This window comes from Theropithecus gelada, chromosome 9 (assembly GCF_003255815.1).
Source record: "Theropithecus gelada isolate Dixy chromosome 9, Tgel_1.0, whole genome shotgun sequence".
NCBI lineage: Eukaryota > Metazoa > Chordata > Mammalia > Primates > Cercopithecidae > Theropithecus > Theropithecus gelada.
The window spans coordinates 93,828,920-93,856,841 of record NC_037677.1 but is presented as its reverse complement, the minus strand read 5'-3'; the positions used below and the strand labels follow the sequence as shown (position 1 = coordinate 93,856,841).

The window sequence follows — 27,922 nt, the reverse complement described above, 5'->3', positions numbered from 1 at the left end:
ATATTCTTTTTATTTTATTTTTGGTGTTTTTTGTTGTTGTTTTTGTTTTGTTTTGGAGACAGGATCTCACTCTGTTGCCCAGGCTGGAGTGCAGTGGTATGATCATGGCTCACTGCAACCTCCAACTCCTGTGTTCAAATGATGATTGTGCTTAGCCTCCTGAGTAGTTGAGATTACAGGTGCCTGCCACCACACCCAGCTAATTTTTGTATTTTTAGTAGAGATGGAGTTTCGTCACGTTGCCCAGACTTGTCTTGAGCTCCTGGGCTGAATCAGTTCTCCCACTTCGGCCTCCCAAAGTGCTGGGATTATAGGCATAAGCCACCATGCCCAGCCTGGTTATTACATTTTTAAAGAATTGTTAAAACACATACAAAAAGAGCATACAACAGAGACCAAATATGCATACAAAGCCGAAAATATTTACTGTCTGGTCCTTCATAGAAAAGGTTTGCCAACGTCTGCTCTAGAATAATGAAATAAATTAGATGGCAGTATATGTTTGGCTGGGTGTGGTGGCTTATGCCTTTAATCCTAGGACTTTGGGAGGTCAAGGTGGGACGAGTGCTTGAGGCTAGGAGTTCGACACCAGCCTGAGCGATATAGTGAGACCCTATCTCTCCAAAAAATAAAATAATTAGCCAAGTTTTATGGTGCATGCCTGTAGTTCTAGCTTCTTGGGAGGCTGATGTGGGAGGATCTCTTGAGCTTTGGAGTTCAAGGTTACAGTGAGCTATGATCATATCTGTACTCTAACCTGGGAGGCCCTGTCTCTCAAAAAAACTGTCTATCTCTCTCTATATATATATGCACATAAACATGTTTATAGTGTTATTTTTTGTTTTTTTTTTTTTTGAGACGGAGTCTCGCTCTGTCGCCCAGGCTGGAGTGCATTGGCGCAATCTCGGCTCACTGCAACCTCCGCCTCCTGGGTTCAAGCGATTCTCCTGCCTCAGCCTCCCGAGTAGCTGGGATTATAGGCACCTGCACCACGCCCAGCTACTTTTTGTATTTTTAGTAGACATGAGGTTTCACCATGTTGGCCAGTCTGGTCTCGAACTCCTGACCTTGTGATCTGCCCGCCTCGGCCTCCCAAAGTACTGGGATTACAGGCATGAGCCACCGCGCCCAGCCACATATATATAGTTTTAATTATGTGTCAGGCAGTATTTTATATATATTAATTCAATTAAACCTCACAACAACTTACAAGGTATGTAGCATTACTCTCCCTGCTTTACAAATTAAGAAACTGAGTCACAGATAGGTTAAATTACTAGCCTAAAACCACACAATGCCAGAGTCAGGATTTGAACCTCTGATACTGTGGTTCTCAGTCACAACTGTTCTGCTGGGCACATGTTCTCCGACTGTTTTTCCTGTTTGCTCAGTGTAAATTTTTATCCATTCACACCCCCTCAATCTGGCCCTCAGATGACAACAATGGAAGCAGTGGAGTCCCCGGAGTCCCTGGCCGCTGTTGCTTACCTGCTGAACCTTGTCCTGAAGCGGTGAGTTCTGCCTCCTTTTTGAACCCCAAGGCTTTTTGTGGAAGAGAGAAGGGAATGTGGACAGGAGAAACAGGATCAGGGAATTGTTTCTTAAAAAGATACTTGCTCTTCATGACCACTGTCTAGAGGCACGCAGAACGGGCCAGCGTGTGACATACCGTCATAAGCCTCTAGTGAGAAACCTCTAACAAAACTAGGCTGTCCTGAACCTCTGGTAATAGAATCATTTACCTTTATGCCAAGAAGATTGGGAAAGCACCAGAATCTTCACGTGGTGTGTGCCCAGGCAGACTTTCAGGAGCTCATGCTGTGAGATCTAAAGTTCTCATTTGATTGTCCAAAACAAAAGGCACGTCCGTAGGGCCTGCAGTGCTTCCCTGGTTCCATGTGTGCTAAGTGTGTTCATGACAGAATCCAGTGTGCGTTCCTTATCGAGGAGCAGAAAATCATTGTGAAAGTGTTGAAGGCAAAAGCAGAGTCAGAAAGCTCTATTGAAAATGAAACTTTTTTGGCTGGGTGCGGTGGTTCACACCTATAATCCCAGCACTTTGGGTGGCCGAGGCGGGCGAATCAAGAGGTCAGGAGTTCGAGACCATCCTGGCCAACATGGTGAAACCCCGTCTCTACTAAAAATACAAAAATTAGCTGGGTAGGCTACATGCTGTGGCTTACACCTGTAACTCCAGCACTTTGGGAAGCTGAGGTGGGCAGATCACCTGAGGTCAGGAGTTCAAGACCAACCTGGCCAACATGGTGAAACCCTGTCAAAAATTAGCTGGGCATGGTGGCAGGCGCCTGTAATTCAGCTACTCGGGAGGCTGAGGCGGGAGAGTTAGTTTCAACCCGGTAGGCAGAGGTTGCAGTGAGCTGAGATGGTGCCATTGCACTGCAACCCTGTCAGCAATGTAAGACTCTGTCTCAAAAAAAAAAGAAAGAAAGAAAATGAAAATTGTTTTGAGTAATAAAAATTAAAAGTCATGGCTGGGCGCAGTGGGTCACACCTGTAATCCCAGCACTTTTGGAGGCTGAGGCAGGAGGATTGCTTGCGGCCAGGAGTTCGAGACCAGCCTGGCCAACATGGTGAAACCCTGTCTCTACTAAAAATACAAAATTAGCCAGATGTGGTGGTGCACGGCTGTAATCCCAGCTACACGGGAGGCTGAGGCAGGAGAATCACTTGAACCCAGGATATGGAGGTTGCAGTGAGCCAAGATCAAGCCACTGCAGTCCAGCCTGGGCGACAGAGTGAGATTCTATCTCAATAAAATAAATAAATAAATAAATAATAAAGTAAAAAAAAACCAAAAACCTTGATTCTTTAAGATGAAAAAGTTCTTGAGATTGATTGCACAACAATGTGAGTGTACTTGGCTGGGTGTGGTGACACACACCTATAATCCCAGCACTTTGGGAGGCTGAGGCAGGTGGATTGCTTGAGCTCAGGAGTTTGAAACCAGCCTGGGCAACATGGCAAAACCTCATCTCTACAAAAGAATACAAAAATGAGCTAGGCGTGGTAGCATGCACCTGTAGTCCCAGCTACTTGGGTGGTGGAGGTTGCAGTGAGCCTAATTGTACCACTACATTCCAGCTTGGGTGACGAGTGAGACCCTGTCTCCAAAAACAAAAACCCACAACATGAATATACTTAACAGTACTGAATGATATACCTAAAAATCATTGAAATGATGTTTGGTTTGTTTGTTTGCTTGTTTGTTTGTTTGTTTTTTGAGATGGAGTCTTGCTCTGTCTCCCAGGCTGGAGTGCAGTGGCGCCATCTTGGCTCACTGCAAGCTCCGCCTCCCAGGTTCATGCCATTCTCCTGCCTCAGCCTCCCAAGTAGCTTGGACTACAGGCACCCGCCACCATGCCTGGCTAACTTTTTGTATTTTTAGTAGAGATGGGGTTTCACCATGTTAGACGGGATGGTCTTGATCTCCTGACCTCGTGATCCGCCCGCCTCATCCTCCCAAAGTGCTGGGATTACAGGCGTGAACCACTGCGCCTGGCCGAAATGATGTTTTATCTTATGTGTATTTTACCACAATTAGAAATTTATTTATTTATTTATTTTTGAGATGGAGTTTTGCTCTTGTTACCCAGGGTGGAGGGCAATGGCGCAATCTCAGCTTACCCCACCCTCCACCTCCCGGGTTCAAGTGATCCTCCTGCCTCAGTCTCCCAAGTAGCTGGGATTACAAGCATGCGCCATCACGCCCAGTAATTTTGTATTTTTAGTAGATACAGTGTTTCTCCATGTTTGTCAGGCTGGTCTCAAACTCCCGACCTCAGGTGATCCACCAGCCTCGGCCTCCCAAAGTGCTGGGATTGCAGACGTGAGTCACCGTGCCCGGCCACAAATTTTAAAATACAATTTAGGCCAGGCGCAGTGGCTCACGCCTGTAATCCCAGCACTTTGGGAGGCCGGGGCGGGCGGATCACGAGGTCAGGAGATCAAGACCATCCTGGCTAACACGGTGAAACCCTGTCTCTACTAAAAATACAAAAAATTAGCCAGGCGTGGTGGTGGGCACCTGTAGTCCCAAATACTCAGGAGGCTGAGATAGGAGAATGACGTGAATCCAGGAGGCGGAGTTTGCAGTGAGCCGAGATCGCGCCACTGCACTCCAGCCTGGGTGATAGAGCGACACTCTGTCTCAAAAAAAAAAAAAAAACAAAAAAAAAAAACAGAATACAATTTAAAAGATACTTGTGTATCAGGTGGCATTCTACAACATAAGGCCCTGGGTGATTTGGGTCATTATACCAGGGAGTGTGAGTGTTGGCCCCTAGGAAGGGCATCCCTGGAGCAGTGAGTGGCAGAAGGGAGGGAAGGGGTTGTTGGCCCCGGGCTTTCTGGAGCTGTGAACTGCCAGGGGAGGTGGAGAGAGGATTGGTGTGAGTTTATGAGTGGGTAGTAGGAAGGTGAGGGAGGCAGGGATCCCGGGTGGAAAGCACACTGAGCTGGCTGATAACGGTGGGCACCTGTTCTGACTTTGTTGCTTACTTGCTGAGTGACTGTGCCACCAGCGCCCCTTGCCCTGTCCTTGGTACCACAAGGGGCTGCACCAGCTGCTCTTCAGGGATCCTCTGGGGTGACCGTCTATGTTCTTTCCCACAGTGTTCCCAGCCCTGTGCTCATTAAGAAGTTCTCTGATACCTCCAAAGCCTTCATGGATGTCATGTCAGCCCAGGCCAGCAGCGGCTCCACCTCTGTCCTCCGATGGGTTAGTGTCTGGGGTTTAGTTTCTCATCTGGCATCTCCCAGAGCCTGTCTGATTTGGTGATGCTTGGATGTTCCCTGAGAGGGGTTTAGGCGGGATTTTCTGGAGTCAGTGAGAACCTGGGCTCTTTTCCCTCCTGGCCAAGGCTGGTGGCACTGAGGGCTCTGACTTTCTTCCAGGTCCTTTCCTGCCTGGCCACCCTTCTGCGGAAGCAAGACCTGGAGGCCTGGGGCTACCCTGTGACCCTTCAGGTGTACCATGGGCTGCTGAGCTTCACGGTGCATTCCAAGCCCAAGGTGAGAAAATGTGACAAGGGGACAGCCACCACTCGGCCCAGCGCAGCCCAGACTTGGCTAGCTGAGTGGCATCGGGGAGCTTGCCCTGAGTACTGGCTTCTGATTTCTGCCTCTGAGGCACCATGCATTTAGATGCAGAAGGCGGGGCTGCTCTTCCTCCTCCAGGAGGCTGTTCTCTGTCAGCCCTGTCTGAGTCTCTGGTGCCTTGTCAGCCATTGCCCTGTTGACATGGACTCTCCCCGTATGTCTGTTTACCTCGGTAGGGAGGGTGGCGTAGCTGGGGGAGTCACACAGACCTGAGTTGGATCCTGAATTCACTGCTCGAGGTGTGAGCAGTGAATTGGGAGGCCAAAGTGGTAGGATCATTTGAGGTCAGGAGTTAGAGACCAGCCTGACCAACAGAGTGAAACCTCAACACTACTAAAAATATAAAAATTAGCTGAGCATGGTGGTGGGCGCTTGTAATCCCAGCTACTCGGGAGGCTGAGGCAGAAGAATCGCTTGAACCCAGGAGGCAGAGGTTGCAGTGAGCCAAGATTGCACCACTGCACTCCAGCCTGGGCAACAGAATGAGACTCCATCTCAAAAGAAAAAAAAAAAGAAATAGAGATAATCACACCAGCTTTGCTACAGAGTTGTGGGGAGACTCCAGTGTTCCTCACAGGCCTGGTGCATCTCCTGGCTTACGGCAGGTGCTTGGGAAGTGGTGGTTCCCCACTGTTTCTTCTGGAAATTTAGGGCAGAAGGTGGTAACAATAACAGTCATGTAATCACTCCCAGTGCTGAGCACCATCAGCCCAGATGCTCTCATGCCTCCTTCCCTCGGTGCTCACATGATCTTTTCCTCACCTTCTTCAGCTCTCGCTGCAGTGGCACTTCACTGTGGTGACACTTTCCTGACCACTGTATAAGAAGTGGCAGCCCCTGCCTGATTGTCTGCAAAGTACTTTTTAACCTTCTGCTATGTATTTGTTTTCCGCCTCCCAGCTGGAAGGTGCGTTGCCTGCTATTCACTGCCAGTTTGCCAGGACCTAGAACAGCGCCTGGCTTGGTGGACACACCGTGTTTGCCGGATGATTGAGTGAATGAAGAACCCCCTGTTTTAAAGATGATACTGAAACTCAGAAATTAGGTAGTTGGGCTTGCTTAAGGCCATTTGGTGAGTTAGTCGTAGTGCAGGGATTTGAACCAAGGTTTGTCTTGCTTCACAGCTCAGGATTCTGTACACATGAAGGCCCTGGCATAGCACTGGATCTGTAGTAGTTAGATCATCATTGGATCTATATGTTCAGCCAAAGCTAATTGGTTGGTGCTTGTGCCAGACACCCATGATGCTGGTGGAATGCTGATTTGGCCTTGTCCCCTGCTCTCCTTGCCCCTCAGATCCGGAAGGCTGCCCAGCATGGAGTATGCTCAGTCCTCAAGGGCAGTGAATTCATGTTTGGCGAAAAGGCCCCTGCCCATCATCCTGCTGCCGTTTCCACTGCCAAGTTCTGCATCCAGGAGATTGAGAAGTCTGGAGGTGGGGAAGCCAATGGAGGGCAGGTGGATGGGAGGCAGTGGCTGGCAGAGCAGGACAGGGCCTGCTGCAGGGCGGGGGCTGGTGTTTCAATTCCACTTCTGTCTATCAGGCTCCAAGGAGGCCACCACCACGCTGCACATGCTGACGCTGCTGAAGGACCTGCTGCCCTGCTTCCCAGAAGGCCTGGTGAAGAGCTGCAGTGAGACTCTCCTCAGGGTCATGACCTTGAGCCATGTGGTGAGCTCAGGCCCAAGAGCTAGAGGAAGGGGGGTCTGCAGTGGTGGCATTTGAGGAACTCGCTGGTCAGTCAAAATGCAGGGCCTGGGGTCTCCCTGCCTGTGTTCTTAGGCTAAAACCAACGGTACTACATCAATCTGTGGTGTTTGGCTAGGCCAGGCCATATCAGAGTCCTCTTCCAGATGGAAGCTGACCTCAGAGATCAGGTCAGAGTCAGGGTGGATCTGTAGTGGGCTGGTAAACCCTCCTGCCCCAGCTCTATGTACCCATACCAAATTTTTTTTTTTTTTTTTTGAGATGGATTTTCGCTCTTGTTGCCCAGGCTGGAGTGCAATGGCGCAATCTTGGCTCACTGCAACCTCTGATTCCTGGGTTCAAACAATTCTTCTGCCTCAGCCTCCCGAGTGGCTGGGATTACAGGCATGTACCACCACGCCTGGCTAATTTTTTGTACTTTTAGTAGAGATGGGGTTTCTCCATGTTGGTCAGACTGGTCTTGAACTCCCGACCTCAGGTGATCCGCCTGCCTCAGCCTCCTAAAGTGCTGGAATTACAGGCGTGAGCCACCCAATTTTTTTTTAGCAGCTTTAAAGACACATGAAAAATGATTTCCTGTATTTCTACCATTTCTGGCACATTTCTGTAAATCTTTATACAGTCAGCCCTTTGTATGTGTGGGTCCCAAAGCCATAAATTCAACCAACCTTGGATTGAAAATATTTGGAAACTGGGCATGGCGGCACGTGCCTATAGTCCCAGCTGCTTGGGAGGTAGAAGTGGGAGGATTGCTTGAGCCCAGGAGGTCAAGGCTGCAGTGAACCCAGTGAGCTCTGGTCATGCCACTGCACTCCAGCTTGGGCAACAGAGCAAGAACCTTGTGTCAGGAAAAAAAAAAAAAAGAAAAAGGAAAAAAAGGAAGAAAGAAAAAGAAAAGAAAATATTCAGGAAAAAGAAAACGGTTGCTTGCTTCTGTATTGAATATGTACAGTGTTTTTTCCGTGTCATTATTCCCTAGACAACAGAGTGTAGCAACTATTTACACAGCATTTATGTTGCATTACGTATCATAAGTAATCCAGGTGATTTAAAGTATATGGGAGAATGCATGTAGGTTATATGCAAATATTACACCATTTAAAATAGAGACTTGGGCATTGGTAGTTTTTTATGTCCATGGGGAGTCCTGGAACCAATCCCCCCTCACAGATACCCCACCAACTCACTGTGTATTCTCTTTTTTTTTTTTTTTTTTTTTTTGCGACAGAGTCTTGCTCTGTGGCCCCGGCTGGAGTGCAGTGGTGTGTTCTTGGCTCACTGCAAACTCCGCCTCCCGGGTTCACACCATTCTCCTGCTTCAGCCTCCTGAGTAGCTGGGACTACAGGCGCCTGCCACCATGCCCAGCTGCTGTTTTGTATTTTTAGTACAGACGGGGTGTCATCATGTTAGCCAGGATGGTCTCGATCTCCTGACCTCGTAATCCGCCCATCTCGGCCTCCCAAAGTGCTGGGATTACAGGTGTGAGCCTCTGCGCCCAGCCTTGTGTATTCTTTTGTAGTGTTTATTTACATACATATTTTTAAAATTGAAAATATAAATAATATGATCATTGTTTAAAAGGAAAAAAAAAGTCAGAAGTGTATAAAGTAAAAATCTCCTTCCTTCCAAATTCTGTTTCCTAAGGTAGACAATGCGAATAACTTTCTGGTTATCCTTTCAGACATTTTCTCTTTGGGTAAACAAATATACATGATAAAACATGTAAAGGCCAGGAGCGGTGGCTCACACCTGTAACCTTAGCACGTGGGAGGCCAAGGCAGGAGGCAAGCAATTTGAGACCAGCTTGGGCAACATAGTAAGACAAGACTCTATCTTTATAAAAATTTAAAAATTGGCCAGGCACAGTGGCATGCATCTGTATTGGTCTCATCCCTGTATCCGGCAACAGAGTGAGATTCTATCTCAAAAAAAAAAAAAAAGCTGTAATTATAGCATGCAGACCGTTTATAGCCTGCTTTTTTGGCTGTTATGTTAAAACCATTTTGTTAATGTTTCTGTCTTTTTAAATCATTTAAAACTTTTTCAGGGGCTTCCATGTCTTACTAAGGTGGCAGTCCTCAGGGTGTCTCTGTGCAGGGGGCATGTGTGAGGTTCAGGGGGCCCTTAACTCCCTAGCACACAGAGTGGAGTGGAATGTTGAGGGGTCCAGGGCCAGCTTTGTAGTTCCTTTCTAAGCCTGTGTGTCCCCCTCCAGCTGGTGACAGCCTGTGCCATGCAGGCCTTTCACAGCCTCTTCCATGCCAGGCCTGGCCTGAGCACCCTGTCGGCAGAGCTCAACGCCCAGATCATCACGGTGAGGCCTGTTGGTGGGGTGTGGGGGCATTGTGGAGGGGGGTCCCTTGGGAGGCTGTGCTGGGGGCACTGGCTCTGCGCCTTGTCTACAGAGTGAGGTTGGCTGGGCTGGGTTGTCCCAGTGGAAGAGGCCAGTAGACGGGGAAGGAGGATTGGAGTCCAGCCATCAAATTCACATCAGTGTCCCCAGGAGCTGGGACCTTGACCCTTGACCTAGTTAACTTTAATGAACTGTTTTGGCATAGTCTCGTGGTGCTCACAGATACCTTGAGCAGGGCTTTCGACCTTAGAGGTCTGGGATGGATTTTGGGAGGGGGAACAGATCCCCCAAAGTGTTAGCAAAATGTACGGCTTTTTTTCCCCAAAGAAGGCCTCTGGCTTTTGTCAGAGGCACAAAGGAGTGTGTGAGCCATGATATTCCGCTGCTCCTAGAGGCTGTTCTCCCAAAGAATCAGAGCCGGGAGGGCTTCGTGGAGAAGGGAGAGGCAGGATCTGGGAAAGCCAAGGGGGCTGTGAGTGCCAGGGTCACAAGCACTGTACCCAGGACATTGCTGGTGCCAGGATGGGAAGGGGTCATGGTCATTGGGCTGTTGCAGACCCCACATGCTTAGTCACCTGCTTATTCCCACCTTTAGGCCCTGTACGACTATGTTCCCAGTGAGAATGATTTACAGCCCCTGCTAGCCTGGCTTAAGGTCATGGAGAAAGCCCACATCAACCTGGTGAGGTACGGATGAAGGAGGGGTGCTTAGGGCCTCTGTCCAGGCTGCCGACGTGGGGGTGCTCTGGGCCTCTATCCAGGCTGCCGAGGTGGGGGTGCTTAGGGCCTGTGTCCAGGCTGCTGAGGTCGGGGGTCCTCAGGGCCTTCGTCCTGGCTGCCAAGGTTGGGAAGGGTCCTTTTTTTTTTTTTTTGAGACGGAGTCTCGCTCTGTAGCCCAGGCTGGAGTGCAGTGGCCGGATCTCAGCTCACTGCAAGCTCCGCCTCCCGGGTTCACGCCATTCTCCGGCCTCAGCCTCTCGAGTAGCTGGGACTACAGGCACCCGCCACCTCGCCCGGCTAGTTTTTTGTATTTCTTAGTAGAGACGGGGTTTCACCGTGTTAGCCAGGATGGTCTCGATCTTCTGACCTCGTGATCCACCCATCTCGGCCTCCCAAAGTGCTGGGATTACAGGCTTGAGCCACCGCGCCCGGCTGGGAAGGGTCCTTAGGGCCTCTGTCCTGGCTGCCGAGGTTGTGGGGTCCTCAGGGCCTCCGTCCTGGCTGCCGAGGTTGGGGGTCCTCAGGGCCACCGTCCTGGCTGCCGAGGTTGGGGGTCCTCAGGGCCTCTGTCCAGGCTGCAGAGGTTGCGGAGTTCTCAGGGCCTCTGTCCTGGCTGCCGAGGTTCGGGGTGCTCAGGGCCTCCGTCCTGGCTTTTGAGGTTGGGGGTGCTCAGGGCCTCCATTCAGAGGCTGGATATGCTATTCAGCCTCTCGGGGCCTGACGGCATCTCCGTGTCAAATGAGCTACAGAGCAGCTCTTGTTTTTGTGAGGCACGGGGTAGGACGGTGCAGCTTGTTCTAACAGGGTCTGATTCCTGCCAGAGCGTTTGCCAGCCAGCTATGAGGAGCAGCAAGGTGGGCTGTGAGCCCTGCGTCCCAGGTTGAGGCCTGAGTTTCACCCTGCCTCTTGCTGCTCCCTGGCTGTGTCTTCCTGTGCACTTAGTTTCCTGGCCATTGCATATCCTTTCTGTCGCTCCACTCCACTCGCCTGGACTGGTGGCTCCCTTCTCTAGGTTCTGTAGTCCCATGAACCGACTTTCTGCTTTGTGTCTGCATACTTTCAGGTTCGGGCTTGGCCACTTAATAGTAATTCCACTTTTCTGGAATAAGGCTGAGAAGAAATTGAGTATACAGTAACCAGTTGGTGACCTGCATGGAGGGAGGCAGGGGTCTCTTAGGCCTCGTGGCTGTGTTTTGCTGGACCTGTCTTCTCCGCAGCTGAACGGTTCCCGCAGCCTGCTCTCACCCAGGCGGCCTGCTCTCACCCAGGCGTGTGCCACACACTCTTCATCTGTGTTTCCTTTCACTAATCAAGGCAACCCCATGAGGAAGCGTTTAGCCCCAATTTATAAGCCAGAAACCGAGGCTCTGTGAGTGAGCTAGTCACACAGCCCCTGATGAGTAAGGTCAGGTCTCTGGCCTAGGTCTGCCCGGCCCAGGTCTGCCCAGCCCACATTCTTTTTCCTGCACCAAACTGCCTTTACTAGGAGGTGTCCAAAAATGGCAAAATCACCCCATTCACCACTTCTCAGATTTCATCCTGCAGGAGCACACCCACAGTCAGGCTCTAGTGTGCATCCCAGGATGCTTATCATTGCACTCTAGGTAACACATAAAAACTGGAAGCAAGCTAAATGTCCCATGGAGGGGTGAAATATAAACAATGAAGTACTGTGCAGCCATTAGAAACAATCAAAGTGGGCTTGGCACAGTGGCTTACACTTATAATCCCAGCACTTTAGGAGACCAAGGTGGGCAGATCACTTGAGGCCAGGAGTTTGAGACTAGCCTGGCCAAAATGGCAAAACTTCATCTTTACTAAAAATACAAAAATTATCTGGGTGTGGTGGTGCACACCTGTAATCCCAGCTACTTGGGAGGCTGAGGCACGAGAATCGCTTGAACCTGTGAGGTGAAGGTTGCAGTGAGCTGAGATCGCACCACTGCGCTCCGGCCTGGGTGACAAGGTGACCCTATCTCAAATAAAAACCCAAAAAACAAAAAACAGTCGAAGTGGTTGTATGTGCACTTACGTGGAAAGAATTCCAAGATATACTGGGAAAAAGCAAGACATAGAATAGCAGGTATGGTGTGATTGTTTCTCTATGTATGCTCTGGAACCACATTGCTAAGGATGTGAATCCTGACCCCATTGCCAAGCTGGGTGGCCTTGGGCAAGTTACTTGATTTCTCTGTGTCTTTCCTCATCTATAAAATAGAAAAATAACAGGATTTATCTCATTGGTTTTTACAAGGTTTAAATGGATGTATGTTATATCAATGGTTGGTATATGATAAAGAGTTATATAAATGCTACCAGGCCAGGTGCTGTGGCTCACACCTGAATCACAGGGCTTTGGGAGGCCAAGACAGGAGGATCACTTGAGACCAGGAGGTGGAGACTAACCTGGGAAACACAGTGAGATCCTGTCTCTACAAAAAATAAAAAGATAGCTGAGCATGGTGGCTTGTGCCTATAGCCCCAGCTACTCAGGAGGCTGAGGTGGGAGGATCGCTTGAGCCCAGGAGTTTGAGACTCCGTGAGCTATGATTGCACCACTGCAAAAAAAAAAAGTTAACAGAAGTTACTATTTTTATGTTTGTGCGTTTTAGAACTTCTGGAAGGATATTTAAGAAACTTAACCTTGATTTTCCCCTGGGAAATGCATATAAGGGTCAGGCCAGAAGGGTGAGTTGGGGAAGGCATGCCCTTCATTTTACACCTTGAAGACCTGTTTGAATTTTTTACCACATGTAGTTATTACTTGAATGATAGTGCCTTTTTAAAAACCACCCACCCGAAGGGCCCTGTGGAGCCCTGCAGATCAGTGGGTTTGTGATTGTTTTCAGACCTGGGCCATCTCAGCCCTGAGCCCTGGTTGCCCGGGTCCCCAGGGCTCAGGGCCAGGCCCCACAGAAACCTTTTGTTTTGACAGGTTGCAGTGGGACCTGGGGCTAGGCCACCTCCCTCGCTTTTTTGGAACCGCGGTGACCTGCCTCCTTTCCCCACACTCGCAAGTGGTGACTGCTGCCACGCAGAGCCTCAAGGTACTGCAACTTTAGCTGAGGAAGCAGAGAACACAGGGGCTTCTGCGGGCTGCCCTGTCTTTCCCAGCACTGGCCCCAGGCTACCAGCTCAGGCCCAGAGAGGCCGCTCTCAAAATGGGAGATAGGTTTCTTTGAAGCTTCTTAGACTCCCAGGAAGCTATCGCCTGGGAGGGGAGAGTGGTCCTGGGGGGCTACCTTGAGCCCAGAAAGCCTGTGGCCTCTCTTTGCAGGAGATCCTGAAGGAATGCGTGGCTCCCCACATGGCTGATGTTGGCTCCGTGACCTCCTCAGCCTCGGGCCCTGCCCAGTCTGTTGCCAAGATGTTCAGGTGAGGATATGGGGTCCGCATTAGGAAGGGATGGTGGTACCTTGAGGAAAGTTCTATATAATACGAATGCTCCACTGTCCACCTGCTGTGGGCCAGGCTTGCAGTGGCAGTGCTTTACGGGATTGCAGGCTGCTTACTGAACATCTGTCAGAGCAGCTACCGTGGACTTGAGCGCCTGCCATATTTTAGCCACACCTTACCTCTTGGTTTCCTAGTGGTTTCCCCATCTGAAGTTGGGTCAGATAACCACCTCATCAATTTTTCTTTAAGCACTAGCATTATCTAAATTAAACTCTTCACATATGGAGTGTGGGCATGTCACAAATGTTAGTTCTCTTCCGTTGTCTGTTCTGGGGCCCCATTCTTGCTGGCCAGCTAGCATCTGTAGCTCAGGGTGCTGGTCATTGACTTTCTCTGGTAGGGGGTACAGGGTGGCGTGTGACCGTGGCCCTGACTGCGCCGCTCCCTTGGCAGGGCAGTGGAGGAGGGCCTGACATACAAATTCCATGCGGCCTGGAGCTCCGTGTTGCAGCTGCTGTGTGTCTTTTTCGAGGTGTGTGGGAGACAGGCCCACCCTGTGATGAGGAAGGTGAGTGGGGAGCGACTGGGGCCAGGGCAGAAGGTGGTGCTGGCCCTTGGACTGAGGGCTCCTGGAGGGCATGTGTGTCTGTTATCTGCACTCTGCTCCCCACCCTACCCTGACAGGGCCATAGCAGATGCCCCATGCAGTATCCCCTGGAAGGTGACTGAGCCAATAAGGGAGGGGCAGGAAAAAGGGTGGGAGTCCCCCCACCTGCTCACTAGCCTTTGCTGGAGTTGCTGGTTTTGAAGCTTGGGGAATCTATTTGCTTTCCCTTACCCCCAGCCCTTATCTTTTACATTTCAGTTATCTAAGTTTCCTGTAACCAGTGAGTATAGCGTTGATGTTCTCAACAGCCCTAGGTTCCAGGAAGGTTCCTCCAGGGTTAACCATTTAAGGATCAGGGATCACTCAGGGATGCTGAGCAGACCCTAGTCCAGGAGAGAGTAGGGACCTGAGGAAGCCCCCAGACTGGTCCCACATCAGCAGAGGCAGCAGCTCCTGGCCTTGTGGGGCCTTCCTCGCTGACTCCCTCCCATGCTGGAGAAAAGGAACCGTAGTGGGAGGACAGGGTCTCCCTCAAGAGGCCTGGCCGGAGCCCTCATAGATTAGGTTGACCAATTTGGCTTTATACAAGAGGCCAGGCAGGGCCATGAAAGTGTGACTGGGGGAGGGCTGTGGCCCGGGTGAACCCAAGGGTGCAGCTTTGTCTCCTCAGCGCCTGCTGATTTGCTAATTGTTGCATGCAGACAAGATAAATTTGTCCCATTTTCGAAGATAAACTGGAAATCTACATTTGTGTTGAAATTTCCTAATTTTTATATGTCGTTAAATGTAACAGAATTTTGTAAAATCCTAGGCCCTGGGATTTTATAGTCACCAGTGGTTAATTGGGTTCTCACTCTGTACCCTCTGGTGTAGCGTTGAACCCAGGCCCAGAATTCCAGCCTCATCCTTCGGCGGGGTCTTGTCATGGGTCCCAGCTTTTGAGCATGTCTTGATGTGTGGTCACTCATCTCTGCTCCAGTGCCTCCAGTCCCTGTGTGACCTGCGCCTCTCCCCTCATTTCCCCCACACGGCGGCTCTCGACCAGGCAGTGGGGGCTGCGGTGACCAGTATGGGACCTGAGGTGGTGCTGCAGGCTGTGCCTTTGGAAATTGATGGCTCTGAGTAAGTGTGGCCTTGGCTGGCTTCCTGACAAGCCCCAGACTTATTCTCTCCCCTGGAAAGGATGTCTGCTGCTGTGGACTAAAGTCTGTGTCAGTGCAGGGCTCGGCAGGAGGGGCCAGAGGAGGTCTCGCTCTGTCCTGGGCTCAGTACGCTATGCACTGCCCTCAGGGCTGTCCCCTCGTCCTCACTGGGTTCTTCCCATTCTCCTCCCAGGGAGACTCTGGATTTCCCACGGAGCTGGCTGCTACCTGTCATCCGAGACCACGTTCAGGAAACGCGACTTGGTTTCTTCACCACCTACTTCTTGCCCTTGGCTAACACCCTGAAGAGCAAAGGTAGAAGTGCCTGTGTGTGACCTGAGGCTCCCCACAGTCCTGAAGGCTTCACAGATGGGATTGGGAAGGGTGCTGAGTCCCACACATCCAGCCTTCAAGACATTTGACAACATCCCTCTGCCGAGCAGCTGGCCAGCCAGTGCTCGAGTGCCTGTCTCCCTCCCTGCTGCTCCGAGGCGTGACCAGGTAGCCCGCCCTGTGGCAGAGCTTGCCCTGTGAGACAGGAGCTGCCTCCACATGGAGCTGCCCCAGCTGGGCCTTGTTCTTCCCCTTTGGATCACAGAGAACAGCTGTGCCCCTTCTTCCTCACGCAAGCCCTTGAGATCGATTTTGTAAAAGTTTGTGATACATTTGTTTATACGTATATATACTTTTATATACTTCTAGGTGTATTTATTTATTTATTTATTTGCTTTATTATTATTTTTTTTGAGACGGAGTTTTGCTCTTGTTGCCCAGGCTGGAGTGCAGTGGCTGATCTCAGCTCACTGCAACCTCTGCCTCCCAGGTTCAAGCGATTCTCCTGCCTCAGCCTCTCGAGTAGCTGGGATTACAAGTGCCCACCACCACACCCGGCTAATTTTTTGTATTTTTAGTAGAAATGGGGTTTCACCATATTGACCAGGCTGGTTTTGAACTCCTGACCTCAGGTAATCCACTTGCCTTGGCCTGCCAAAGTCCTGGGGTTACAGGCGTGAGCCACCATGCCCAGCCTGTAGGTATATATTTTTATTATTTTTTTATTTATTTATTTTTTTTACTTTTTTTATTTTTTGAGACAGAGTCTCGCTGTGTCGCCCAGGCTGGAGTGCAGTGGCACGATCTCGGCTCACTGCAAGCTCCGCCTTCCAGGTTCACGCCATTCTTCTGTCTCAGCCTCCCGAGTAGCTGGGACTACAGGCGCCCGCCACCACGCCGGGCTTTTTTGTATTTTTAGTAGAGACAGGGTTTTACCCTGTTAGCCAGGATGGTCTGGATCTCCTGACCTTGTGATCTGCCCGCCTTGGCCTCCCAAAGTGCTGGGATTACAGGCGTGAGCCACCGCACCCGGCCTGTTTATTTTTTTGAGATGGAGTCTCACTCTGTCTCCCAGGCTGGACTGCAGTGGTGCAGTCTCGGCTCACTGCAACCTCCACCTTCCCAATTCAAGTGATTCTCCTGCCTCAGCCTCTCGAGTAGCTGGGACTACGGGCACCCACCACTGCACCTGGCTAATTTTTGTATTTTTAGTAGTGACAGGGTTTTGCCATGGCAGCCAGGCTGGTCTCAAACTCCTGACCTCAGGTGATCTGCCCGCCCCGGCCTCCTGAAGTGCTGGGATTACAGATGTGAGCCACCACGCCTAGCCAGGTGTATTTATATATATGAGTATATATGTACATACATATACAGTCACACACCACATGACGTTTCAATGATGGTGGTCTCATAAGATGATAATACCGTATTTTACTGTACTTTTTCAGTATTTACCTGTGTTTAGATATACACATACTTAGCATTGTATTACAGTTGCCTGCAGCACTCAGTACAGCAACATGCTGTCCAGGTTTTATCCTAGGAGCAATAGACTACCCCACATAGCCCAGGTGTGTAGGGGCTGTGCCATCTAGGTTTGTGTAAATACACTCTATGCTATTAACACAATAAAATCACCTACCAACGCATTTCTCAGAACGCACCCTGTCAAGCGATGCGCGACTGTAGGTGATATATGTGTATTTGAAAATGATGATTACCCCAGAGGTGTTCTTTCTTCAGGCTGCACATCCCCAATCCCCTGCCCCTCTCCTTTCAGACATAGTTTCTTATCCTTCGTGATCATGGTCTCCTCTCTCCATTTATCCTCTAGTTTACTCCTGACCTGTGTTAGGCAGACTCAGGCCTACATGAGGATAGGCAGAGCGTCGGGTTACATTGCTCGACCTAGTGATGGCTTCAGGAGATTTTCGTTTTCATTGGATTTTGAGGATCTAGGGCAGCATTGCTAAACTATTTCATCCACTGTCTGTTTTTGTAAATAAATTTTCTTGTTTTTTTGGTTTTTTTGAGACGAACTCTCGCTCTTTTTGCCCAGGCTGGAGTGCAATGGCGCGATCTCAGCTCACTGCAATCTCCGCCTCCTGGGTTCAAGAGATTCTCCTGCCTCAGCCTCCCGAGGAGCTGGGATTACAGGCATCTGCCACCACGCCCAGCTAATTTTGTATTTTTAGTAGAGACAGGGTTTCACCATGTTGGCCAGGCTGATCTCGAACGCCTGACCTCAGGCGGTCCAACTGCCTTGGCCTCCCAAAGTGTTGGGATTACAGGCATGAGCCACTGTGCCCAGCCTGTAAATAAAATTTTATTGGAACACAGCCACATTTATTCTTGCTCTATCACCCAGGCTGGAGTGCAGTGGCGTGATCTCAGCTCACTGCAACTTCCGCCTCCCGGATTCAAGCGATTCTCCTGCCTCAGCCTCCCAAGTAGCTAGGACTACAGGCACATGCCACCATACCCAGCTCACTTTTTAAAAATTTTTTGTGTTTTTAGTACAGATGGAGTTTCACCATGTTGGCCAGGCTGGTCTCAAACTCCTGACCTCAGATGATCTGCCTGCCTCGGCCTCCCAAAGTGCTGGGAGTACAGGCGGGAACCACCATGCCCAGCCTGTCACACTACTTTTTAATGACAGAGTTATTGTGATAGAAATCATATGTATTGTGGGCTGGCCACAGTGGCTCACACCTGTAATCCTAGCACTTGGGGAGGCTGAGGCGAGTAGAGCACCTGAAGTCAGGAGCCTGAGACCAGCCTGGCCAACATGGTGAAACCCTATCTCTACTAAAAATACAAAAATTAGCCAGGCATGATGGTGGGTGCCTATAATCCCAGCTACTCGGGAGGCTGAGGCAGGAGAATCACTTGAACCCGAGCGGGGCGGAGGTTGCAGTGAGCTGAGATCGCGCCACTGCACTCCAGCCTGGGCAACTGAGTGAGAGTCTGTCTCAAAAAACAAAAAAAGAAAAATATAAATCATATGGCCTGCCAAGCTTAAAGTACTGGCCCTTTTGCACAAAAAATTGGCTGACTCCTGGTCTAGGGCAGTGGTTCTCAACAAGGGGGGTGATTTTGCTGCCTGTAGGACATTTGGCAATGCCTGGAGACATTTTTGGTTGTTACCGTTGCGGGAAGGGTGCTCTGGCATCTAGTGGATAGAGGTCAGGATGCTGCTAAGCACCCTGCAATGCACAGTACGGCCTCACACAACAAAAAGTACCAGGCCTAAAATTTCCACATTGTCAAGATTGAGAAACCCTGCTCTAGGGCATGGTTTCCTGGTTTCACACATGATCTTGTGAGAATATACAGGAAGTGCTTAGAGAAGAAAGTAAGGCCGGGCACAGTGGCTCATGCCTGTAATCCCAGCACTTTGGGAGGCTGAAATGGGTGGATCATGAGGTCAGGAGTTCCAGACCAGCCTAAACAACATGGAGAAACCCCTGAAATGGGCGGATCATGAGGTCAGGAGTTCGAGACCATCCTGGCTAACACGGTGAAATCCCGTCTCTACTAAAAATACAAAAATTAGCTGGGCATGGTGGCACGTGCCTGTAATCCCAGCTACTCGGCAGGCTGAGGCAGTGGCTTACGCCTGTAATCCCAACACTCTGAGAGGCTGAGGCAGAAGGATTGTGTGAGGCCAAGAATTCAAGAACAGCCTGGGCAACATAGCAAGACTCCGTCCTTGGTGCAAGCTCTACCTTCCGGGTTCATACCGTTCTCCTGCCTCAGCCTCCTGAGTAGCTGGGACTACAGGCGCCCCCCACTACGCCTGGCTAATTTTTTGTATTTTTAGTAGAGACGGGATTTCACCGTGTTAGCTGGGATGGTCTCGATCTCCTGACCTCATGATCCGCCCACCTCAGCCTCCCAAAGTGCTGAGATTGCAGGCGTGAGCCACCGCGCCCAGGCTGTTTATGTTTTTAAAAGTGGGCATGTGGCTGGGCGCAGTGTTATACACCTGTAATCCCAGCACTTTGGGAGGCCGAGGCATGTGGATCGCTTGAACTTAGGAATTCGAGACCAGTCTGGGCAACGTGGTGAAACTTTGTGTCTACAAAAAGTTAGCTGGGTGTGGTGGCATGTGCGCCTGTAGTCCCTGCTACTTGGGAGGCTGAGGTAGGAAGATCACATGAGCCTGGGAGGTCAAGGCTGCAGTGAGCCCAGATTGCACCACTGCACTCCAGCCTAGGCCACAAAGTGAGACCCTGTCTCAAAAAAAAAAAAAAACACAAAAAAAGTGGGCATGTGTTTAAAGAAGTATAAAACAGTTACAAGAAACAGAGGCTAGCTGGGCACAGTGGCTAACGCCTGTAATCCCAGCACTTTGGGAGGCTGAGGCGGGCGGATCACGAAGTCAGGAGATCAAGACCATCCTGGGTAACATGGTGAAACCCCGTCTCTACTAAAAATACAAAAAATTAGCCAGGCATGGTGACAGACACCTGTAGTCCCAGCTGCTCGGGAGGCTAAGGCAGGAGAATGGCGTGAACCTGGGAGGTGGAGCTTGCAGTGAGCCGAAATCGCGCCACTGCACTCCAGCCTGGGCAACAGAGCAAGACTCTGTCTCAAAAAAAAAAAAGAAACAGAGGCTATCTCTGGGGGAGTGGGAGTATGAAGAGACGTTTGCTTTCTGTGTATTATAGGTTCATTTTAGTATTTTAGAATGAACAGGTATGATTTAATTTATGGGGATGGGGGGAAGTCACCCATATTGCTGTCCTCATCATTGGGCTTCTGCTTTGGTTTGGTAATAAGGCTGTTGGCTATGAGGGTGCTGGGCTCATACTCTGTCCCTGTGTCACACTGCAGCCATGGACCTGGCTCAGGCAGGCAGCACAGTGGAGTCTAAGATCTACGACACACTCCAGTGGCAGGTAAGGGTCAACTAGGGGAGGGGGTGGGGAGAAGCACACAGGGGCACGGGTGGCTGCATGTCACTTTCCTTTATTGTCCCCTCCTTCTCCAGATCTGGACACTTCTGCCTGGATTCTGCACGAGGCCCACGGATGTGGCCACCTCCTTCAAAGGGCTGGCACGGACGCTGGGCACGGCCATCAGCGAGCGTCCAGACCTGAGGGTCACTGTGTGCCAGGCCCTGCGTACCCTCATCACCAAGGGCTGCCAGGCAGGTACGTGTGGGCTGTGGGCGTGGGGGCTGGGGAGGATGACACAGGTCCCTGGCCCTATCCCCTGGTTTGCTACGCTCCTTTCCAAGCAGAGTCACAGAGACTTGCCTCTGGGGCTCATCCTTTGCTGCTTCTGCTGCAGACCCCAGGGGATGGTAGGAGGCTGGAAACCACCCTTCCCTCTTACCTTTACTTCCAGTGTGCTGACAGCTGCTGCGGGTTTGTTCAGTTAGTGTCGAAGGCTTTACTCTGTGGCTGCCACTTTGCTGGCTCCCTGGGGTTGGAGCCATTGAGGACCACGGGCCACTGGGGCAGCAGGCTCTCCATGCCCTGGCTCAGCTCCTGCCACAGAGAGCCCCCAACCTGTGAGTTCCAAGTCCTGCCAGCTCCCCTAAGAGAAGGCCTCTGGGCCACAGCCCCAGCAGCCACTGAGGCACAGTCAACTCCTGTGCGTTTAGTGCAAACTTTGGTCCTTTTGCCAGAGGCCGACCGTGTTGAAGTGAGTCGTTTTGCTAAGAACTTTCTGCCGATCCTCTTCAACCTGTACGGGCAGCCTGTGGCAGCTGGGGACACTCCAGCCCCTCGCCGGGCTGTGCTGGAAACCATCAGAACTTACCTCACCATCACTGACACTCAGGTGAGCCATGAGAGGGAGGGCAGGAGGGAGGAGGGTAGCTCTCAGGTGGGCAGTGTCAGAGAGGCAGAGACCCTACCCACCAGGGCTCATGTGGGTCTCTGCGTTCTGGAGCACATACCAGCAGTCGTGGCTTGGGCAGGGCTGGGGGCTGCTGGTGGTGGGGAGGCCACTCTGGGACTGCTGCCATTGCTGCTTTCTTTCGCTCCTCCTCAACGACTCTTTCCTCCTCATTCCGTCGGGGCCTCAAGTTGGTGAACAGTCTCCTGGAAAAAGCCAGTGAGAAGGTGCTCGACCCTGCCAGCTCTGACTTTACCAGGTAACACGCTCAGGGCCTCCCACTTGAGCTGGAGCATCCCAGGGAGCTGGAGGGTGCATCTGGCAGAACACTGTGGGTTCCCTCTTGCATTATTTAAGGAAGTCTTGAGGTATTAATTGTCTAGGCTGTGCTGAGAGGCTGTGCTGACTAGTTCCTTCTTCCTGGAGAGACTATTTAGTCTGCTAGGGAGGAACAAGGACCCAGGAGACACATTGCCCAGGTTCTGATCCCAGCCCCATCACTTATGGGCTGTGTGACCTTGGACAAATTACTTATCCATTCTGCCTCTAAGACCTCCTCTGTAAAATGGGCATGATAATCGTTCTTGCAACAAGGTTGCTATGAGGATTGAAGGAGTTAGCAAGTGTAAAACACCAGGAACAGTGCCTGGTACGTGATGAATGCTCAATTAGGTGCTAGCTATTACTGTTCATGAGCTCCTTCAAGCCCCTTGTCCTCACCCTGATTTCTCCCACCTCCCCGTACCCAGTAGACATAAGAACACTGGTAGTCTGCGCCCTTCTCCAGCTCCCCACCCCTCTCCTTGGTCTCTTGCCCCGAGCAGATTGTCTGTCCTGGACCTGGTCGTGGCCTTGGCTCCGTGTGCTGACGAAGCCGCAATCAGCAAGCTGTACTCCACCATCCGGCCCTACCTAGAGGTGAGCCTCAGTGGCCAGGAGCCCCACACAGCCACGCTTGGGGGCAGGTGGGTTGTGGGAAGGTGGGGCCTGTTCTCATGTCTTTATCCCTTGCTGTTTCCCAAGATCAGGTCCCTGTCTGCTTTCTCCTGCAGTGGCTTCCCTTTGTGTCCTGTGTAGCCCATCTGTCTTGTAGGTCCCAAAGGGACTGAAATGCACAGCAGTGCTTAGGCCTTGCCTGCTGAGTGACTCTTGTAGAACCAAGGCCATGCTTCTTTGCCTGGCTTACTCCCCAGGCCCATCCCAGACCGGCCTGAGCTTCATCCCACCCATTCCACTCTCCTCTACCCCTGCTGCAGCCTCCTTCAGCTGCCTTAAGGCCCCCTGATATAACAGGCCCCGTCTGTGCCTTTGCAGGGTTTAGGTCCTAGGCTTGAAATGCCCTCTGCTGTGGCCAGCAACTCTGCAGGTCTCAGCCCACCACTGACCCCCTGAAAGCTGCCCCCACTGCCACAGTTTAGTAGCAGTTACCTAATAGTGTGAGAAGTGCTCTGGGGCAGCACTGCAGGTGGACATGGAAATCCAGGGCCAGGTCACCTCACCTCAGGAAAGGTGTCCGGGGTTGGGGGTTGGGGGAGTGTGACAGAGAGCTATCTTGGAGGAGCAAGGAGTTGTCAGTCTTGGAAGGTGAGAGAGGAGTGCTCCGGCTGGAAAGAGCAGCAGGTGTGCAGGCCTTGGCACGTGCCAGGCACCATGAGCTCAGGCCGCTGGAGGGAGTACTGTCTGGAGCTGGGCAAGTGGAGTGGATTGGTGGGCCGCACGGCACACACCCCCAACCCCTGTGCCTTGCCCAGGAGTTAACCACTTGCTGTCCACATTCCACTGGTCCTCTGTCAGGCCACGTGAGCCCCCGCGGGGCAGGGCCCGCTTCTGCTCAGAATCCCTCCAGTACTGGGGGATGCTCCATGAATGGCATTGGACGGGGGTGAGCCCCAGGCCTCCCTCACCCGTTCCTGTCTGCCAGAGTAAGGCCCACGGGGTGCAGAAGAAGGCCTACCGAGTGCTGGAGGAGGTGTGTGCCAGTCCTCAGGGCCCCGGGGCCCTCTTCGTGCAGAGCCACCTGGAGGACCTGAAGAAGACGCTGCTGGACTCGCTGCGAAGCACCTCCTCGCCCGCCAAGAGGGTGAGGGCTCTAGGGCAACACCAGGAAAGGAGCCACTGTTGAGGCTTGTGGGGTGGAGGTAGCATTGAGGGGTCCTGACTGGTAGCCCCCTGCCCACAGCCCCGTTTGAAGTGCCTCCTACACATCGTGAGGAAGCTCTCAGCTGAGCACGAGGAGTTCATCACTGCCCTCGTCCCAGAGGTGAGTGTGCAGGTGTATTTTAGAGAGGTTCCCTGGAATGTAGCTCTTAAGGGCCTCGGGATCCAGGGAGGGCAGTGATGGGGGTCGGGGGACTCGATTCGCTGCCCGGCCGGATGGCTTAGGGAGCAGATGCTGATGGGGCTGTCTTGGCCAGGTGATTCTGTGCACCAAGGAGGTGTCGGTGGGCGCACGGAAGAATGCTTTTGCGCTGCTCGTGGAGATGGGCCATGCTTTCCTAAGGTTTGGCTCCAACCAGGAAGGTGAGGCCCGGGTGATGCGGGCTGGGGGTGGACACTCTGCTTATAGACTGGGTGTGGGGAAGCACCCCTCAAAAAAGGTGGAGAGAGCTCTGTGCCCTGGCCCTGGGCAGGCTGCTCCTCTCTGGCCCTCAGTCCCCCTACCTAATGGGTCCTTCTTGCTTGACCCACCTTGGTCTCTGTCCCCAGAGGCCCTGCAGCGCTACCTCGTCCTGATCTACCCTGGCCTGGTGGGCGCGGTGACCATGGTCAGCTGCAGCATCCTGGCCCTGACCCACCTCCTTTTCGAGTTTAAAGGTAAATGCTTATTTCTAGAAGGTCTGAGAAGCTCTCGGGGTAGGAAGATGCCCAAAAGGTCAGGATAAGGTGGCTCCTGGAACTGGGAAAAGGTGCCTGGAGGAAGGAAGAAAAGCCGCACCCAGCCCAGCTTGCCTCCCTGTCTCCCTTCCTGCGAGTCTCTTTCTCCCGCCCTTGCGGCTACGCCAAGGCACCTTCCTCAGGCCTGTCCCCGTGTGTGACTGTGCAGTCCAGCGGCCCTGCATCCCACTGTCAGAGTGGTTAGGAGGTGGTTAGGGCTGATGCCTGAATTTCAGTACTAGTCCTGCCTCTTGGCAACCACATGAGACCTAGAACAGCTTGATTAGCCTCGTAGTACCCCAGTTTCCAATTTCTAAACTGGAAGCAAGAAATAGCACCCACCTCAGGGTGATAAAAGGACCCAAGGCCACTCCATGGAGCGTGATTGGAACCATCCTGGACATATGGAAAGGCTCTCAATGTCAGCTTCTACTGACACTTGAGTGGCTGTTTTCCAATGGGGAGGGTTTGGGTCTGGGTGGGGTCCTAGGTCTTAGACAGTGACCCCCTCACTGCCATAGGTCTGATGGGGACCAGCACAGTGGAGCAGCTGCTGGAGAACGTGTGCCTGCTTCTGGCCTCCCGCACCCGTGATGTGGTCAAGTCCGCACTGGGCTTCATCAAGGTGGCGGTGACTGTCATGGATATGGCACACCTGGCCAAGCACGTGCAGCTGGTGGTGAGTGTCCCTGTTCCCCTTAGCAGGTAGCAGGGTGGCCTCTGAGCTGCTGGCATGGACCCAGCAAGCCTCAAGGCCAGCAAGTTTCAAACTTTCTTTTTGTAGCCAGAAGGTCATTAAGGAGCCCTAAAAGGGACCCATAGGGGAATGCCCATCAGGTGGAGGTGAGCAGGGGGCACACTGCCCAGGTGACTTTCTTCACCCCAGAGTCCTACATAGAAGGAAACAGGGCTCTTCAGGGCAGAGACCCACGGGCAGGGCCGCTCCTCATTTTACAGATGGGGAAACTGAGGTCAGAGATTTTCCAGATTGTGGGACTCAGATGCTGGGCTCTCCCTTCACAGGACCCCCTCATCTTGCCTTTTTTTTTTTTCCCATCTTGCATTTTGACCTTGCTGGTTAGAGGCTGTTCCTTTGGGTCCCCTGCTGGGCTGCAGAAGGATCTGAAGAGCCCCTTGGTATAGGGTCCCTGGCCCTCTCCTGCCCAAGAGAATCCTCGCCCAGGCTGGGACAGGCTTCCAGACAAGCTGTTCTCTGTACCCGCTGCCTCAGTTTCCCATGTGCCACTGGCTTGAGTCACATCAGACCTCTAGGTCCCTCTTGCATATTTTCTTTGGGTCTGGCCTTGGGTTCAAGATAGGAAGGGACAGATGAGAATCAGCATGCCCTCCCGCTGCCCTCAAAGCCTGCAGCCTAACTAGGGACCAAGGTGAGGAGAACAGCTAGAGCAGTGATCCATCATGGAGTTATTCAAATTTATAGAAGTCCTGGCTGGCTGCGGTGGCTCACGCCTGTCATCCCACCACTTCGGGAGGCTGAGGCGGGCAGATCACTTGAGTTCAGGAGTTTGAGACCAGCCTGGCCAACATGGTGAAACCCCGTCTCTACTAAAAATACAAAAATTAGCTGGGCGTGTTGGCAGGTGCCTGTAATCCCAGCTGTTCGGGAGGCTGAGGCAGGAGAATCATTTGAACCCAGGAGGTGGAGGTTGCAGTGAGCCGAGATTGCACCATTGCACTTCAGCCTGGGTGACAGAGCAAGACTCTGTCTCAAAAAAAAAGGATTTATAGAAGCCCTTCAAAGAGTGGATGGGGAGGCCAGGAGCAGTGGCTCACACCTGTAACCCTAGCACTTTGGGACGCCAAGACGGGTGGATCACTTGAAGTCAGTAATTTGAGACCAGCCTGGCCAACATGGCAAAGCCCCATCTCTACTAAAAAATACAAAAATTAGCCAGGAATGATGGTGCACACCTGGAGTCCCAGCTATTCGTGTGGCTGTGAGAATTGCTTGAACCTGGGAGGTGGAGGTTGCAGTCAGCCAAGACCATGTCATTGCACTCCAGCCAGGGTGACAGAGCAAGACTGTGTCTCAAAAAAAAAAAAAAAAAACCGGGCACAGTGGCTCACGCCTGTAATCCCAGTACTTTGGGAGGCTGAGGTGGGCGGATCGCCTGAGGTTGGGAGTTCGAGACCAGCCTGGCCAGCATGGTAAAACCCTATCTATTACTAAAAATACAAAAATTAGCCAGGCGTGGTAGCAGGCACATGTGATCCCAGCTATTCAGGAAGCTGAGGCAGGAGAATTGCTTGAACCCGGGAGGTGGAGGTTACAGTGAGCTGAGATCATGCCATTGCACTCCAGTCTAGGCAACAGAGCAAGACTCTGTCTCAAAAAAAAGAGTAGACACGGACCCTATCCCCTAGCCCATTTGGGAGTCACTGGAGATAAGAAGATCTGCCACCTGCACATGTAACCCAAACTGGGCCAGATTAAGGCTTAAGAGGAATCCAGCCAGAGCAGAATGCAGTGAGATAAAAGGGACATAGGGGACCAAGAGAAATCTTGGGGTGCTAGGGGCGAAGCAGGAGCCATGGTGTTAGATGAGTCTGGGCTGAACTCCCATCTCTATGGCCATTTAACAAACACTTTACCCTCTGTGCCGCCGTATCCTCTTCTATAAATAGAGGGTGATAGCCTATATCTCGGGGGTAGTCCAAGGATTCAAGGAGAGGATATATGTCAAGTACCAAGCACTGTTGAGAAGACTAAAGCTCTCATCCTGTGAGGGTGCTCAGGCCTATGTCCTGAAGGAGGGTGCAGAGGAAAGATGGGGCCTGCCTACCCAAGGGAAGCATGACTGGGCCAGGGTGTGGGCCAGGAGCAGGGCCACACTAACCCTCCCCTCAGCTGGGCTTGATCATCCTGCGTGCGTCCCTGGGCTGGACAGCAGTGAAAGGGGGGCAGCGTGGAAGGCTCGCCTCCCTGAAAGCCCGGTGCTCTGTCCGGCAGATGGAAGCCATTGGGAAGCTTTCAGATGACATGCGGCGGCACTTCCGCATGAAGCTTCGGAACCTCTTCACCAAGTTCATCCGCAAGTTTGGGTCTGTGTACTGAGCGGGGGTGGGGATAGGGCAGGCAAGGAGCCGAGGATTTCCAGTCCTACCAGGGACACTACTTCTGGGTTGTGCTGTCCAGCCAGTGCCTCTCATCAGCCCTTCCTTGCTACCCCCAGATTTGAGCTGGTGAAAAGGCTGTTGCCCGAGGAGTACCACAAAGTCCTGGCCAACATCCGGAAAGCTGAGGCCCGGGCCAAGAGGCACCGAGCCCTGAGCCAGGCTGCCACAGAGGAGGAGGAAGAAGAGGAGGAGGAGGAGCCCGCCCAGGGCAAAGGTGACAGGTGAGACCATGTTAGGGCCATGGGACCTCGTGTCTCCCAACCCAAGGGCCTGCCCAGGCAATGCCCGCCGACCCCCGCCTCTCCCAGGGGCACTCTGACTGGGGACTTCTCTGTCTTTAGCATTGAGGAGATTTTGGCTGACTCAGAGGACGAGGAGGACAATGAGGAGGAGGAAAGAAGCCGGGGCAAGGAGCAGCGGAAGCTGGCGCGACAGAGGAGCCAGGCATGGCTGAAGGAGGGTGGTGGGGACGAGCCCCTCAACTTCCTGGATCCCAAGGTGGCCCAGCGAGTCCTGGGTAAGCACAGGGCTGGCCCGTACACTCAGAAAACAGACTTGCCATGGTGCCAGGTTCTCAGGTGGTGGGTAGGGCATGGCATCCATGGCAGACCCATGGACAGGGCTGGGAGGTGCCTGTTTGGGGTCCCTGAGATGGGCTTGTTGGTCATGATGAGGGTGAGTA

General features: G+C 52.1%; 1 protein-coding gene across 1 annotated transcript in view; it reads left to right on the top strand.

Moving 5' to 3' along the window:
• RRP12 (ribosomal RNA processing 12 homolog) overlaps positions 1-27,922 on the top strand; it is a 69,832-nt gene that overhangs the window by 32,696 nt on the left and 9,214 nt on the right. The window contains exons 5-29 of the mRNA XM_025396125.1: positions 1,435-1,511; positions 4,633-4,738; positions 4,915-5,031; positions 6,415-6,553; positions 6,663-6,790; positions 9,043-9,141; positions 9,776-9,867; positions 12,836-12,947; positions 13,178-13,275; positions 13,750-13,864; positions 14,883-15,025; positions 15,239-15,360; positions 20,218-20,282; positions 20,375-20,537; positions 21,017-21,171; positions 21,420-21,487; positions 22,053-22,146; positions 23,150-23,308; positions 23,408-23,488; positions 23,643-23,748; positions 23,935-24,042; positions 24,624-24,781; positions 27,074-27,165; positions 27,297-27,461; positions 27,582-27,757. Coding sequence (XP_025251910.1) covers positions 1,435-1,511; positions 4,633-4,738; positions 4,915-5,031; positions 6,415-6,553; positions 6,663-6,790; positions 9,043-9,141; positions 9,776-9,867; positions 12,836-12,947; positions 13,178-13,275; positions 13,750-13,864; positions 14,883-15,025; positions 15,239-15,360; positions 20,218-20,282; positions 20,375-20,537; positions 21,017-21,171; positions 21,420-21,487; positions 22,053-22,146; positions 23,150-23,308; positions 23,408-23,488; positions 23,643-23,748; positions 23,935-24,042; positions 24,624-24,781; positions 27,074-27,165; positions 27,297-27,461; positions 27,582-27,757 — 2,938 coding nt within the window. The remainder of the gene's footprint in view (positions 1-1,434; positions 1,512-4,632; positions 4,739-4,914; positions 5,032-6,414; positions 6,554-6,662; positions 6,791-9,042; positions 9,142-9,775; positions 9,868-12,835; positions 12,948-13,177; positions 13,276-13,749; positions 13,865-14,882; positions 15,026-15,238; positions 15,361-20,217; positions 20,283-20,374; positions 20,538-21,016; positions 21,172-21,419; positions 21,488-22,052; positions 22,147-23,149; positions 23,309-23,407; positions 23,489-23,642; positions 23,749-23,934; positions 24,043-24,623; positions 24,782-27,073; positions 27,166-27,296; positions 27,462-27,581; positions 27,758-27,922) is intronic.